At 33.9% G+C, this 13361-nt stretch overlaps 2 protein-coding genes across 3 annotated transcripts; one reads left to right on the forward strand and one right to left on the reverse strand.

Moving 5' to 3' along the window:
• Positions 1-640: 640 nt before the first annotated feature.
• Positions 641-3284, reverse strand: LOC18054860 (protein indeterminate-domain 7). Of its 2 annotated transcripts, XM_024178410.1 has the most exons (4): positions 2702-3283; positions 2230-2626; positions 1236-1840; positions 1007-1158 (listed from the first exon to the last, which is right to left on the reverse strand). In XM_024178410.1, the coding sequence occupies exons 1-4, from the start codon at positions 2889-2891 to the stop codon at positions 1097-1099; spliced, it is 1254 nt and encodes a 417-aa protein (XP_024034178.1). In that variant the 5' UTR covers positions 2892-3283; the 3' UTR covers positions 1007-1096. The 2 variants fall into 2 exon arrangements, with proteins under 2 accessions (XP_006450859.1, XP_024034178.1); XM_006450796.2 differs by having other exon boundaries at positions 641-1840; positions 2702-3284.
• A 7044-nt stretch (positions 3285-10328) lies between these two features.
• Positions 10329-13361, forward strand: LOC18054861 (beta-fructofuranosidase, insoluble isoenzyme CWINV1). Its single transcript, XM_006450798.2, has 7 exons — positions 10329-10907; positions 11042-11050; positions 11139-11998; positions 12129-12287; positions 12399-12637; positions 12734-12824; positions 12907-13361. The coding sequence occupies exons 1-7, from the start codon at positions 10703-10705 to the stop codon at positions 13105-13107; spliced, it is 1764 nt and encodes a 587-aa protein (XP_006450861.1). The 5' UTR covers positions 10329-10702; the 3' UTR covers positions 13108-13361.

Below are 13361 nucleotides of genomic sequence, written 5' to 3' on the forward strand. Positions count from 1 at the left end.
TATTAGATATGATGATTTGCTTATAACAGAAATATTTTGTGTTAAATTAATGTATTTTGTGTATTTGTTTTAATGTTGAAATTTTAATTTCTTATTCCCATTGATAAAATCTAAAATTGAGTATTATATGTAGATTTTTTAGGTTATTATTATAAATTTATAGTTTGAATTATATAATTTTATTTTTATATATTATTAAAGTATTTTTTAATATTCGTGATTTTAAATGACAAGGCCCGCAAAAAAATTTACTACAGGTGGCGGATGGGTTTGATAATTGTTAAAACCTATAGCGGGTGGATTTTTTTAAAAAATAAAAACCTCCTGTGGGTTGCGAGCAGTCTTAGTAATTTAAACTTTTTACATATGGGGGTTTGGTAATGGCAAATCCGCACTAAGTGGTGCCCATTTGCCATCCCCATATGATGTTCAATTACTATCTATTATCATCAAGTCCAACTCAAAATGCATTAATCAAAATAAACATAATAGCATATTTTGGTTCCATTATACTTGCTGATTAATTTTTTTAATCGAAGATGAACAGTTGATGATGAATTACAACCAAATTAACTATATGTAAAGCAAAATGACAGAAACTGAACAATTATACGAATTTAACCCAAGGAAACACGGTGGAAACTGGAAAGCACCATTAAGTATCCGAACATATTTAAAATGCCACAGCAGGATTTTTCTTTTCTCTCTCTGTAGCTCTCTTTATAGGGAAATTTAATTAATCAGCTAACCCATAAGCTAACCTTGCCAAGTTCTTGGGTTCTGATTCTGCGGTCCAAACGTTGAAGAAGAAGAAGGATTAATTTGATCAAGGCCTGCTATATTGACAAAATCTCTATGACTATGAGGAAATGTTTTTAGTCCCAAAAAATCTCTTGTCAAACCATCACTCCCTCCAGCGTTGCTACCGCCAGCACCGCCACCATTATTGTCTCTAGTTTCATGATTATTTCTGCTAAGTTGGGCATGGTGAAAATCGCCGTATCCTTTTGGATTCAGTATCCCATTCAATGCATCATCAAAAGATGACGATGACCCATCAAACCCATTTGTACAAGAAAAAGAACTCATCATCATATCATGCAGAAGAGATGGAGCTGTCCCAGGGCCTGTTGTAGTAGTTGTAGTACTTGCAGCAAACTGTTCCATGTAAGCAGGGTTAGCAGCAGCAGCAGCTTTATTCCCAAAAGATGACAAGTTATTATGAACAAACCCACTTGCCAAGTCTTCACGTGATGACAAACCCAGACCAGAAGAAGAACCAGCAGCTCCAGCTGTAGATGCGGAACCAGCAGGCATGTGATGAGTTTGGTGGGGTACTGGTACTCTAAGCACGGGTGCAGGTAATGCAGATGGCTGTGTGCTCATAGTCGCCCCCATTTGTGCTGCTTTTTGCAGAAGTGCTGTTGCAGACGTGTGTTGTGAACCTGTGGTGCCGGGTGGCTCAAATGGTGCGAACGAAGTAGAATTAGGGTTAGGGCTAGGGCTAGCGCTTTGGTTTTCGTTGTGAAGTAAAGACCGTGAAAAAATGTTTCCTGAAAATAACTGTGAAGAGAGGTCAATTGAAGAAGGGCAAGCTAACCAAGGTGGAATATGGTGCTGCTGATTGTTGTCTTCTATTTTCACGGCTTGTAGTTGTAGGGCTTGGAGGCCTTGGCTTTGGAGCTGATGATGATGATGGGAAGGGAAATTCAACATGTGGGTTGCCGAGGAATTTGGTTGTTGTTGCGATGGAGAGAAAAGTGGGTTTACTGTTATTGTCCTTGCACTCTCTTCAGCTAAAACGTCACAGAAGGCTCTGTGGGTGATGAAACTGTCCCTTCTGTAACCCAAAAAAAACCATACCACAAAAGAACAAAAAGAGAACCACATCAAAATACAGAATAAATTAACAGTGTCCCAAACCGAAAGTATACTCTCTCTTTCTCTCTCTCACATGTCAACTTTTTGTATTTTCATTCTTTTAATTTTCTTCTCCAAGCACAAAAGACAGATAGTAGATGCAGCCATTAAACGTTTTCCTAATAATCAAAGCCCCTTGCGGTATGATCGATCCATTAGACATATATTAAAATTCATCAAAAAGTTTCATCTGTCTCTCTTCTTCTTCTCACTCAAGGATCACGTAAATATTAGGGGAAAAAAATCTTAAATGTGTTCTTAAAATGTCAACATATATAATTTATTCTTTATTATCATGTTGTGCCTTACCTAGAGAAAAGTTTTCCGCAGTCACATTTATACTCTCTTGTGCCACAAATCTTGGAGTGAGCTTTCCAATCTGATTGAACTGCATATTTCTTAGAGCACTTTTCACATTTCCACTTTTTTTCACCATGCTTTCTGCTAAAGTGCTTCTTAATCCCAGTGAGGTCCCCAAGAGCCCTTGATGGATCATGATGAACACATGTGGGCTCAGGACAGACATAAACCTTCTTCCTCTCCACTTTGTTTGTTCTTTGCTTTAACTTCCACGGCAGGTTATGTCCTCTTCTATGAAGCTGAAGATTCTGGTCTCTTTGAAACCCCTTGTTACAGATCTCACATAAGAATCTGTTTGTGGCCATCAAACTTTTGGGAGACAAGGCTATGACTTCTGCATCTGGGTCTGATTCGAACAGTACAAAATCAATTAACCCCCAGACTTGAAAAAAAATGAAATTAAACAATGAGAAATTTATACCTGGGTTGCCTGGAAGGCTTCTTTTTTTCTTTGATGGTGGTGTTGCTTCGTTTGTTGAAGAAAAAGAATGTTGTGCGTAAAAGTTGGTGCCAGTTTCAACTCTTGAACCCGAAGAAGCAATTACTTCACCAGAAGCTGAAGTCAAATTTGACATATTCTCTTCTACTAGAAGACCTTTCATCATCTTCATCAACTAATTTAAATGAGGATTTGGTGTTTGAGGTGACACAGAATCACAAGATTCACTGATGATGAGATGGTAAAATGGATCAACTTTTTTAAATCTCTGACAGGTCGTCCTAAGATCTAAAAGAAAACCCTAATTTGGAAAGTAGATAAGAAAGATGATTTCAAGCAGACAAAAACCATAAGAAATAAATGTTACAAAAGGAACAAATTAATAACATTCAAAGCAAAACTTAAACTCACTAGTCATCATCTCATCTCCTCTTTATTTCAACAAAATTCTTTGCTGACATGACACCAAGAAGATTAAACAAACCCAATTCCCATATTAATTAATCAGAAAATGAATCAAAAAATCAAAAAAAAAAGAAAGAAAATGAGAGAGAAACAGAAAGAGAAAGAGAGAGAGAGAGAGAGAGAGAGAGAGGGATGAGGATATGAGAAGAGAGATTCCTTCGAAGTCATCCACTCATCTAAAAACAAAACAAAACCAAAAGGGTAACAGGGCTTCTTGTTCTGACGTTGCACTTTCTGTCTTTTCCTTTGTTCTCTTCCCAGTACGTCTTTTATTAAAAAAAATAATTATTCTGTACTTAATTTGCTTTTTCAAATTATTTTTCTACAGTTTTTAACGCTCTCTGCTGGTAAATAAATTCATGTTTTAGAACATTACACACCAACCTCATTAAAAAATAAAAAAATAATAAAAAAATTTATGGATGTAAAGAGGCCGAGTAATTACAGACTTTTTAACAGAGTTGAAAAAGCAAAATCTCTTTGCTCTCTGTGCACTTACACCACACGAGCATGATTGGTTCAGTGATTGAATTACAGCAGACATGCTCATCGAAAACAGTTCTCTATTATTCTGTTCTTTTTACAGTTGTTTAATCCATTAAAGTATCATTATATACACACACACACACACAGAACAATCAACTTACTTCATTAGAGAAATCTAAATCATCACCTTTCTTTCTTTTTATGATTTTCAAAATTAATTAAAAAAGTGAAGCATATAGAAAAGGTATATATAGGTGGTAGGTCGGTCCCCGGTGCTGCCCAACCCATCATCACTTGTTTTATATGCATACTGAGAGAGAAAGAAAGAGAGAGAGAGAGAAATTCGTCAAAGCTATATCATTCGATCCACGAGTAGTTGAATAATTTCTTGACGATCAGTTCAAAGTAAATGATATTAATTTTATGTTAATTTTTACTATTGAAGAAGAGAAATGAACGTACAATCATTGGCTGCTTGAATTTTTTAGATTTTAGGTAATTCTTTCAGGAAGCACGAAATTAAATTTGGGGTTGAGAAATCTAGCCGGCTTCTTATCGTCACTTTTTTTTTTTTTGGTTTTGACCACGAGGTATCTTAGGGAGGGCCCCAACTGTGGGAGGCACCTTTAAGCTCGTACCACAACTCAGATTATAAGTCCCCATTCGAACCGAGAGGCACAGGTGGCGACTTCCCTGCGACTCGAACTGGGGAGCAAACTCAGTCAAGCTACTTAAGGGAACTCTATTACCAGTGGAGCCAACACTTTGTTGGTTCTTATCGTCACTTTTAATAAACTCGTCACCAGTCAATAATTTGTCAGGGCGCTATTTTTGAGCCCGAAAGAAGAAAGAATGTTGAAAGTTATTTAACTAACTCTGAGAATTGGAAGTGAAATATGGGGTTTTTTTTTTCTTTTTTCTTTTTTCCTTAACAGTTGTTGGGATCTTTTCGTAATTCTGGACATTTAAATCACTTCTTTTTTTATTATTAATAAAATCAGCTAGTTAATTAGCTTATAAATTTATTAAAAAGAAAACAGAAAAAACTGCGATAAATTAGTAATCCAGTTTTTCCGATTGTTTGCAGGAGATTAAGAAGCATGTCATTTAAAGTATTTCAAGAGTTAGGACTATTTGTTTATCTTTGATAAAGCATCTTAATATATAGTGATATGGCAAATTATTTTTCAACTAGTTTTCCAACAAGTTAGAAAACTAATCTTCATCTGAATATGGTCAGACCAAATTTGGAAAACAAGTTGGACCCCCCACCGCACACATAAAGCTCTGTTTAAAATTGAGGTTGGGTAATTATAATTTAAAAAAGACAGTACTAAAGTATTGTATTTTAAAAGCCAAGTTGATTTGATAAAATATATTATATCTTTACTAATTTTATTAAAATTATTATTTAAAAATTATATTTACTACATATTAATAAATTTTATTTTATCATTACAAATTTTTTCAATAACAATTGTAGTTTTAAATTATGACAGCTCAATACTAAATAGGGGCTAAGTAATACTAAGCTAATGCTACAAATAATGAGACTTGGAGATACACTGTCTTTATGCTTGTTCAATGTTTTCAGTAGGTTTTGTCTTCATTCTACCAAAAGGGATGTAATGATAAATGTCATGTTCAAAATTCAATTACTCTGTCCCTTGATATTATACATTACATTTTTATATCTTAACTAACAGAGTTTTGTTTGCACCCATTATATGCTCACAGCTCATCATTCCCTTACTTTTAATTATTTTATTATTATGAAGGACAAGAGTCCATGTGTTTTTTTATCAGCTTAGAACAAATTAAATAATCAATGAAAAAGGGCTGAATTATTATGGTTGCTGTTGCCAAAGATTTGCTCCATGATTTTCCTGTGGATTTGATTAACAAAATAATTGAGATCATCATGTGTCACATTTTCATTATTGTTTGCTTGAGCTTTGGTAGGAGCTAGGAACAACGAACACTACTTTAAAGATACATGTCCATGGGCCCGTGGGCTGTGGCCGTAGACATTGTTTAAAACCAACCCAGATGACTATTTTATGGGGGGATGAATATGTGTGCCAAATTAATATTAAAAATTAATTGATGATTTGAGAGTTAACGTAAGTTTATATAGTTATATTTTATCACTTAAGAAATTAATTAAGTCATCGTGTGTTGGACATTTGGGCAAGTAATAACTTGTTTCCTAACTTTCGACGAGAGTAATTAGTATGTTGTTCATCTAATTTTGTCAAATTCTCTTATCTAGGGGGCTTAAATTTCCTTTGTCACAAAATCTAGGAAATTGGCAGGTCTGGGTATTGTAATCACAGCTCCAATGGTGAAGCCACTCATGGATGTCGAATTAATTTTCTCAAGCTGAAGCCATAAGATCTGATGCACAAGTTAATTATATTCGAGATTTTAGAATATTGCTTCATTTTAATCGTTGAATCAGATAGATTCCAAATGGGTGATGATGATTAAATGCTTATTCAGGATTATGGGGTCCCCAGATTATGATTGATAACCACTTATTTTTAACAGTGAATTTGGATCTAAAAGAACAATTAACCAACTATGTTTGATAAAAATAATCATTTATTTAAGAACCTACCGCAATCCCAATTCCCAAACATGCAATAGATAACACAGTAACCAAATTTATTTTCACGGCTACATGACAACGTCACAATTCAACGTTAGATACGTTTCCTAGATTTTGTGACATAGCTGCTAATGCCCAGATTAGCCAATTATAAGTTAGCAATCCATTACACGGATTGTGCAAATTTGTGCCACAATCCAGATCCTAATGATAGGTTTGGTTGTTAAAGTCTCAATCCGGAACGTCCCTAAACTAATTGAAAATTCCATAAAATATATGGGTTGTTTGCGGATTGGGTTGGGTTGAAAATTTTTAATTCAATTCAACCAGTATATTTTACCATAGAAGTTGAAAAATGTCCCTAAACTAATTAGTATTTACTATATTGTAATAATATATACTAATTATTATGGTAAATAGTCTAGTCACTTACAATATTGTACCTTTAGATTTTTACACATTTACTTTTATCGAAAATATTAAAATAGATATTTGTTGATCTTTGAATTATTTTGTCCTTTTATAATGCTTATACATTCTTGTTTAGAGTAAAATTTATCTTTATTCTTTACTAAATACACTCAGCCCCTGCAACTACAGTTTTTCAATTTGCTATAAGTATTATAGTTACGTTTAATTGAATGAGTGTCAAGGGTAATTATACTTATTTATTTATATTAAAAAGTAGTTAATGGTAATTGCCATTGCGAGTGTTTTTGTACTATAAAATTTTATAAAAGTATGAGTATTCACGTGAATACTCCCATTCTTTTAATAATCTTTTGTCATGCATGCATTTTTTAAACTTTTAATTATCTGTACAATTATATCCTATAGCTACTTACCATAATTTTTTAAATAGTCATCATAAAAATCATATTGACATCAATCAATCTATTCGTTTAAATTTTCATCTTATTGAGATTTGATAGCTATTGCTTCCCCCACCCCACACATTCATTTTCGGTGAGATGTTTGGGATCAAGCTATTTAAGAATGATGATGATGATTGATCTTTTCAATTTATTTCACTAGCTCCGACTTCTCATATAATCCCTAATTTACCTTGATTATCAGTTTTATCCTTAGCCAACACTATAACACTCAAACTTTAGTCATAAATAAGGCTTTGATTTGAGTTTTGTATTATAGCAAAAACGAAGAAAAGTACTTGCTTTGTCTTCATTTTATAATAGAAATTTCACTACGCTTCCCAGGTTGTGTTGTACTCACTATAACGAACAATATCTCAAAATTCTCTTAAATGTTGAAAACTTTCTTGTGGTTGGAACAGAAATTTCACTAGGCCACTATCGCAAGAATATGCTTTTTCTCGATTGAAATAAAGTTGGGGTTGATTGAAATTTTGGACTTAGCAGTCTTCGATCTGTCTGATTCTATTATGAGATTTGGAGAGTAAAGTCCAAAAGCATATTCAGACATTAATATGGCCCTAAATATAGCCTAAATAAACTCATGCTACAACTTTGATTATGGCTATTATTTTGTTAAGTAACAGATTTAGACTAAACAATAATGATACTTGTTGTGAATTGTGATGTGGGAGTGGAATATACTAATGAATAATAGAGAATCAGTAGTTGAATAATGGAGAATCAGTAGTTTAATATTAATTTTCAAGGATTGTTATAGCCATAAAGGTAAAATTAGGAAAAATGTGAGAAAATTGAATATTTTTGAAAAATGAATATGAAAATATGTTTGGAAACAATTTTAGGAAATGTTTCTTGAAATGAATTTGGAAATGTTTTTTGAAAGAATTTTGAAAATATTTTCTCATAAATATTTTTGGAAGAACATTGAAAATATTTTCTCAAAAATGTTTTTGGTAGAACATTGAAAATGTTTTCTCATAAATTGTTTTTGGCAGAATAATAAAAATGTTTTCTTGGAATTTGTTCTTTGGGAATATTTTCAAAAATGACGAAGCTTACTATTTATAGGCTTCATTTCCTCATTTCTATTAATTTTAATGCATGCTTTACATTAATTCTATTGGATGTTTTTACATTGAATATCAATGCATTCTTAATATTAATTATAATGCATGCTCTTACATTAAATATCAATGCATGCTTAACATCAATTATAATGCATTTACATTAAATATCAATGCATGTTTGTCCATACATCTAATCCGTATGCAGTGTACATTGTCAACCATGTGCATTCAATCGTGATATATACTCACCAAAGTGAGTCTCTTTAGCCAATAATTAACTACTAGCTCCTTCGTTTTTAATCTAAAACAAAAAAAAAAACCCGATACATGTGCATCAAACAGTAAGTATGCGATTTAGGATTTAGTGTTCTAAACTAAGTTTCTTATTATTATTATTTTATAATAATTGGTTATCCACTAACTCGTTTCACAAGGTATTCCCTTATGGGTTAAGGTTCCTCAAGTGGGGTTAACTAAGGGTTTAATGTGAATTGGGAAATAAAGGATAATAAGGTAATCCAAACAGTTAAATATCACCACTCCTATATTTTATTAGTTTGTGGACCCAATAATCATTAATCGCAATGTTGAGATTACAATTTTTTTTTTTCATATCTTACGGTTATATCATATCTTATGGTAAAAAAAAAACTTTTTTTTTAATGAAAATGATAAACACTTTATATGCATACGCAACTTTTTTTTTTTTTAGTTGTAATTAAGCTAGTCAACAAGGGCTTGCTTTCATGGGAAGAGTTTAACGGTTGAAATTTTGGATTACAATGGAGAAGGGGAGGGGAATACCTTATTTATATTTTCATACCCTCTCCATCCAGTTCAAAATTGCTTAAGGAGAGAGAATGAGAATCTTTGAATAATTAAAGGTTCCTCAGGATACCCAATTTCCACATAATTGATACTTTTATTGTTGAAACTTAACATTATCATATTAAGTAAAAATATAAAATCATATTCCCAACACAAAAAACATCAAAATAAATTAAAGTAATTAAAATCATTTCCATCTAACTAAATCAATGTTATCAAAATTACAAGATAGTGTATGAAATTAAGCAAAAGTAGAGTTTCAAGGTTGAACACATCTATAAAAGTCATATGGTATATGAATCATCAACAAAATTATCATTGTCAATCTTTAAGTGTTTGTATTGGCTTTTATTTATAATTTTTCTTTTATAAATATTATGGTACTTGTTATTTACATCTACATTGTTACAATTTAAATGGTAAATATGTTTATTAAAAATTTTAGAAGAAATAAAATAAAAATTACAAGTTAAAAATAAAAATGGGGGTTTTACCAAATCTCCTTCCCATTTGAGATACTGGATATTAAATTATATTTGTCCCTTCCAAATAAGAAATCAAGTATAAAAATGTCTTTGTACCCTCTTAAAATGAGAGAAATTCCTCATGGCCCATTCCCGTTGGGCCATATATAGTTGAAATACTGATTACTTTATTTACAATGAATAATAATGAGATAATTTTGTTCTCATTTTTTTTTCCTTTCACAGAAGACTCATCAAATTTTTAAGTCTCTACATATCAAGAAGCAACTCGGTTACTGAATCCATCGAATAGAAACTGTATGGGCTCATATGTTTTCTGTTAAATCTTTGTAAAATCAGTAACTAAAATTGAGAAAATTTTATGTTTCAGTAAAACTAGCCTTGCAACTAAAACTGTGTACCTAACGTTGTTTTTTACTTCACAAGATACAAAATTTGCGACGGTGAACCGGAAATTCAATTTCCTTTTGGGAATTATGTAAATAAAAAAAAGCTATTAATGGTAAGAATGTATGTTTACAAGTTTGATTTCTAGGACATGGTGTGCCAGGAAATATATATATATATAAAGGTAGTGGTTATGATAAAGTTACTTCACCATAGAGCACTGCTTAATAACTATATTATTAGAGGATCAAAATGATAAATAATAAAAACCGATTGTGTGGATATTAAGCACGGTGGAGGAACTCCACCATAGCAGGACCCATAAAAAAAATAATGAATTCTTCACCACGTTTGGTTGGCAATTGGGAGGTTTCTTTACTTGGCAAGAGAGGGTTAAGCCCATGTTAAACAACGACAAATGGGGACTTAGAAACGACGCTTGGCATATCACGAGGCACCCACCTGCCGCTTGCCACCTGCCGCTTGACAGCATTTTAGTGCAAATCTACTGCCAATACGATTCATTTTTAACCAAACAAATTAATATAAAATTTGATAACTCAGCTGCTTCTTCAGTTGACTTGAGTTGGAGCATCGATCAGTTGGCTAATCAGTACACTTTTGCGCTAGTTGGCACCTATACAGATCCTCCAAAATGACAAGATTCTTTTTTACTTGCAGTTTTTCTTGTATAAGCTACTGACCAAGAGTTGTATACTGGTCAATGATCGCTCCACAGAGGCCCACTTCGGTTTCTCATGGCATTCCTTGTAAGCAACACGATGACATCTCCAGCTTTAATGGTTTTGTTATGTTGTTTTCTGCTAATTGCCAACGGAGCACATCAATCCGAAGCTTGTTACGGGACAAATCAGAAGTTGCAGTCTCTCCAGGTTTCGGCTCCAGCAAACCAGCCTTACTTAACTTCTTATCACTTCCGGCCACCCCAAAATTGGATCAATGGTAATGAATCTTTAGTGATTTATTTTATTTCCCTCTTAATCATCCTCATTTTCTTATTCTGTCTTCGTTACTAATCCAATTTTTATTTATGATGGTCGTGGTGGAATGTGCAAATTGGTGGCTTGACCGTGCAGATCCTAATGGTAAGTTTATGCATTACATTTACTCCTACACGTGACCCTTTTATTCCATACATCCAATAAGCTCATGCTTTTTTTGGATCAAATTCAGGGCCAATGCATTACAAGGGAGTTTATCATTTGTTCTATCAGTACAATCCACTGGGACCCCTGTTTGGTGATAAAATGATATGGGCACATTCTGTATCATATGATCTCATCAATTGGATTCATCTCAGTCATGCTCTTTGTCCATCGGGCCCATACGACATCAACAGTTGCTGGTCTGGTTCTGTTACAATCCTTCCAGGGGATAAGCCTTTCATCCTCTACACTGGAATTGATGCTAGTGGTCAACAAGTTCAGAACTTAGCAATGCCCGAGAATCTATCTGATCCATTACTCAAAGATTGGGTCAAATTTTCTGGGAATCCCGTGATGACTCCACCAAATGGTGTTAAGGATGACATGTTTAGAGACCCTACAACTGCATGGCAAGCCCCTGATGGAAGATGGAGAGTGGTTGTTGGAGGTCAGATTGATAATGAAGGAATGGCATTTGTCTATTGGAGTTGGGATTTCATTCACTGGACCAAATTGGACCACCCTCTTTATTCAGTGCAAGAGACTGGGATGTGGGAGTGTCCGGATTTTTTTCCTGTGTCTATTAATGGCACAATTGGGGTTGACACTTCGGTTCTGAATCCGGGTGTGAAGCATGTGTTAAAGACAAGTTTATTTTCCGATAAACATGATTACTATGTCCTAGGAACTTATGATCCTCAAATGGATATATTTTCTCCCGACACTGACTTCCATGGAAACAGTAACGATTTGAGGTACGATTATGGGAAGTTTTATGCTTCCAAAACATTCTTTGACAGTGCCAAGAACAGAAGGGTATTGTGGGCTTGGGCAAATGAGTCTGATAGTACACAAGATGATATAGACAAAGGATGGTCTGGCGTCCAGGTAATTTAAGTTAAACTTGAAATATAATTTACAGTTTTTATAGCGAGGTGACTCGAAAATTTATAAGAGCTATTAAGCTACTAGTTCAAAGCTTGATGAACATTAATGGTATCTGTACTCTGCTGTGCAGACGGTTCCCAGAGCTATTTGGCTTGATAAAAGTGGAAAACAATTAGTCCAGTGGCCCGTTGAAGAAATTGAAACACTACGAGGCAAGCAAGTCAGTATCCATGATAAGGAACTTGGAAGTGGGTCCATAGTTGAAGTTTCAGGCATCACTGCTTCACAGGTAAACAGCTTTCACTGCATTTTGTTATACATATCTCCTATTTACGCTTCTGTGATTGCTTAACCAACCAAAAGTGTTTTAGCATTTTCATGATATTTTTACTCTGTAAAGGTTGATGTTGAAATTGATTTTGAATTGCCTGAATTGGAAGAGGCTGAGCTCTTTGACCCTGCTTGGGTTGATCCACAACAACTATGCAATGATAAAAATGCATCAATCCAAGGCAGATTCGGACCTTTCGGTTTGCTAATTTTGGCCACAGAGGACTTGACTGAAAAAACGGCAATTTTCTTCCGAATTTTCAAGGGCCAAAACAAATATGTAGTACTCATGTGCAGTGATCATAGCAGGTCCATTTCTTATCTTAAATGCGACAAGCCATTGTTTTATATCATTTTTATGTAATTTGAGCTTGATGTTCAAAACTTTACACATACTGCTGACAGGTCTTCTCTAAAGGAAGATCTTGATAAAACCACATATGGAGCTTTTGTAGATATTGATCCTCACCATGGAAAAGTTTCATTAAGGAGTTTGGTATGTTTACTAAACTGATCACATGTTCTCCTGGTTCGTCTTCTCTCTGGCTCTAATGTAATTGGCTTTTTAACTATTGCAGGTAGACCACTCCATTGTTGAGAGTTTCGCAGCAAGAGGAAAAACTTGTATCACAACAAGAGTTTATCCAAAGGTAGCTGTTGAAAATGAAGCCCACCTTTTTGCATTTAATAATGGCACTCAGAGTGTTGTTATATCAAGTTTGAATGCCTGGAACATGAATCAAGCCCGCCTCAGTGAAGAAGAAAGTTTTAAATTATAGCAGATATATATGTCCATTAGTAAGTGGACAACTTTCGGCATTGTTGCAAATAAAATTCACACTTGTAGCCAGAGAAATTGGCAGAGTCTTCAGAGATTCTTTGTTGGATGTCATTGGTGTTGCTTTCTCAGAGTAAACAGATAAATAAATCATTTGATAATTGTATGCTAATGCACTTCATACACCCTGAGGAAGCAAGATGATCAAGAGGTGGTTTCAATTTCAATTACCTTAGACACTTGATTACTTTTGGA

This window comes from Citrus clementina, unplaced genomic scaffold (assembly GCF_000493195.1).
Source record: "Citrus clementina cultivar Clemenules unplaced genomic scaffold, Citrus_clementina_v1.0 scaffold_1, whole genome shotgun sequence".
Classification (NCBI taxonomy): domain Eukaryota; kingdom Viridiplantae; phylum Streptophyta; class Magnoliopsida; order Sapindales; family Rutaceae; genus Citrus; species Citrus x clementina.

Coding starts and splice junctions, on each gene's coding strand:
- LOC18054861 (XM_006450798.2), top strand. CDS start 10,703: ATGGCATTCCTTGTAAGCAACACGATGACATCTCCAGCTTTAATGGTT. Junction 12,288..12,398: donor CAGGCATCACTGCTTCACAG/GTAAACAGCTTT, acceptor TACTCTGTAAAG/GTTGATGTTGAAATTGATTT. Junction 12,638..12,733: donor ATGTGCAGTGATCATAGCAG/GTCCATTTCTTA, acceptor TACTGCTGACAG/GTCTTCTCTAAAGGAAGATC.
- LOC18054860 (XM_006450796.2), bottom strand. CDS start 2,891: ATGAAGATGATGAAAGGTCTTCTAGTAGAAGAGAATATGTCAAATTTG. Junction 2,627..2,701: donor AAGCCTTCCAGGCAACCCAG/GTATAAATTTCT, acceptor TGTTCGAATCAG/ACCCAGATGCAGAAGTCATA. Junction 1,841..2,229: donor TGCGGAAAACTTTTCTCTAG/GTAAGGCACAAC, acceptor TTTGGGTTACAG/AAGGGACAGTTTCATCACCC.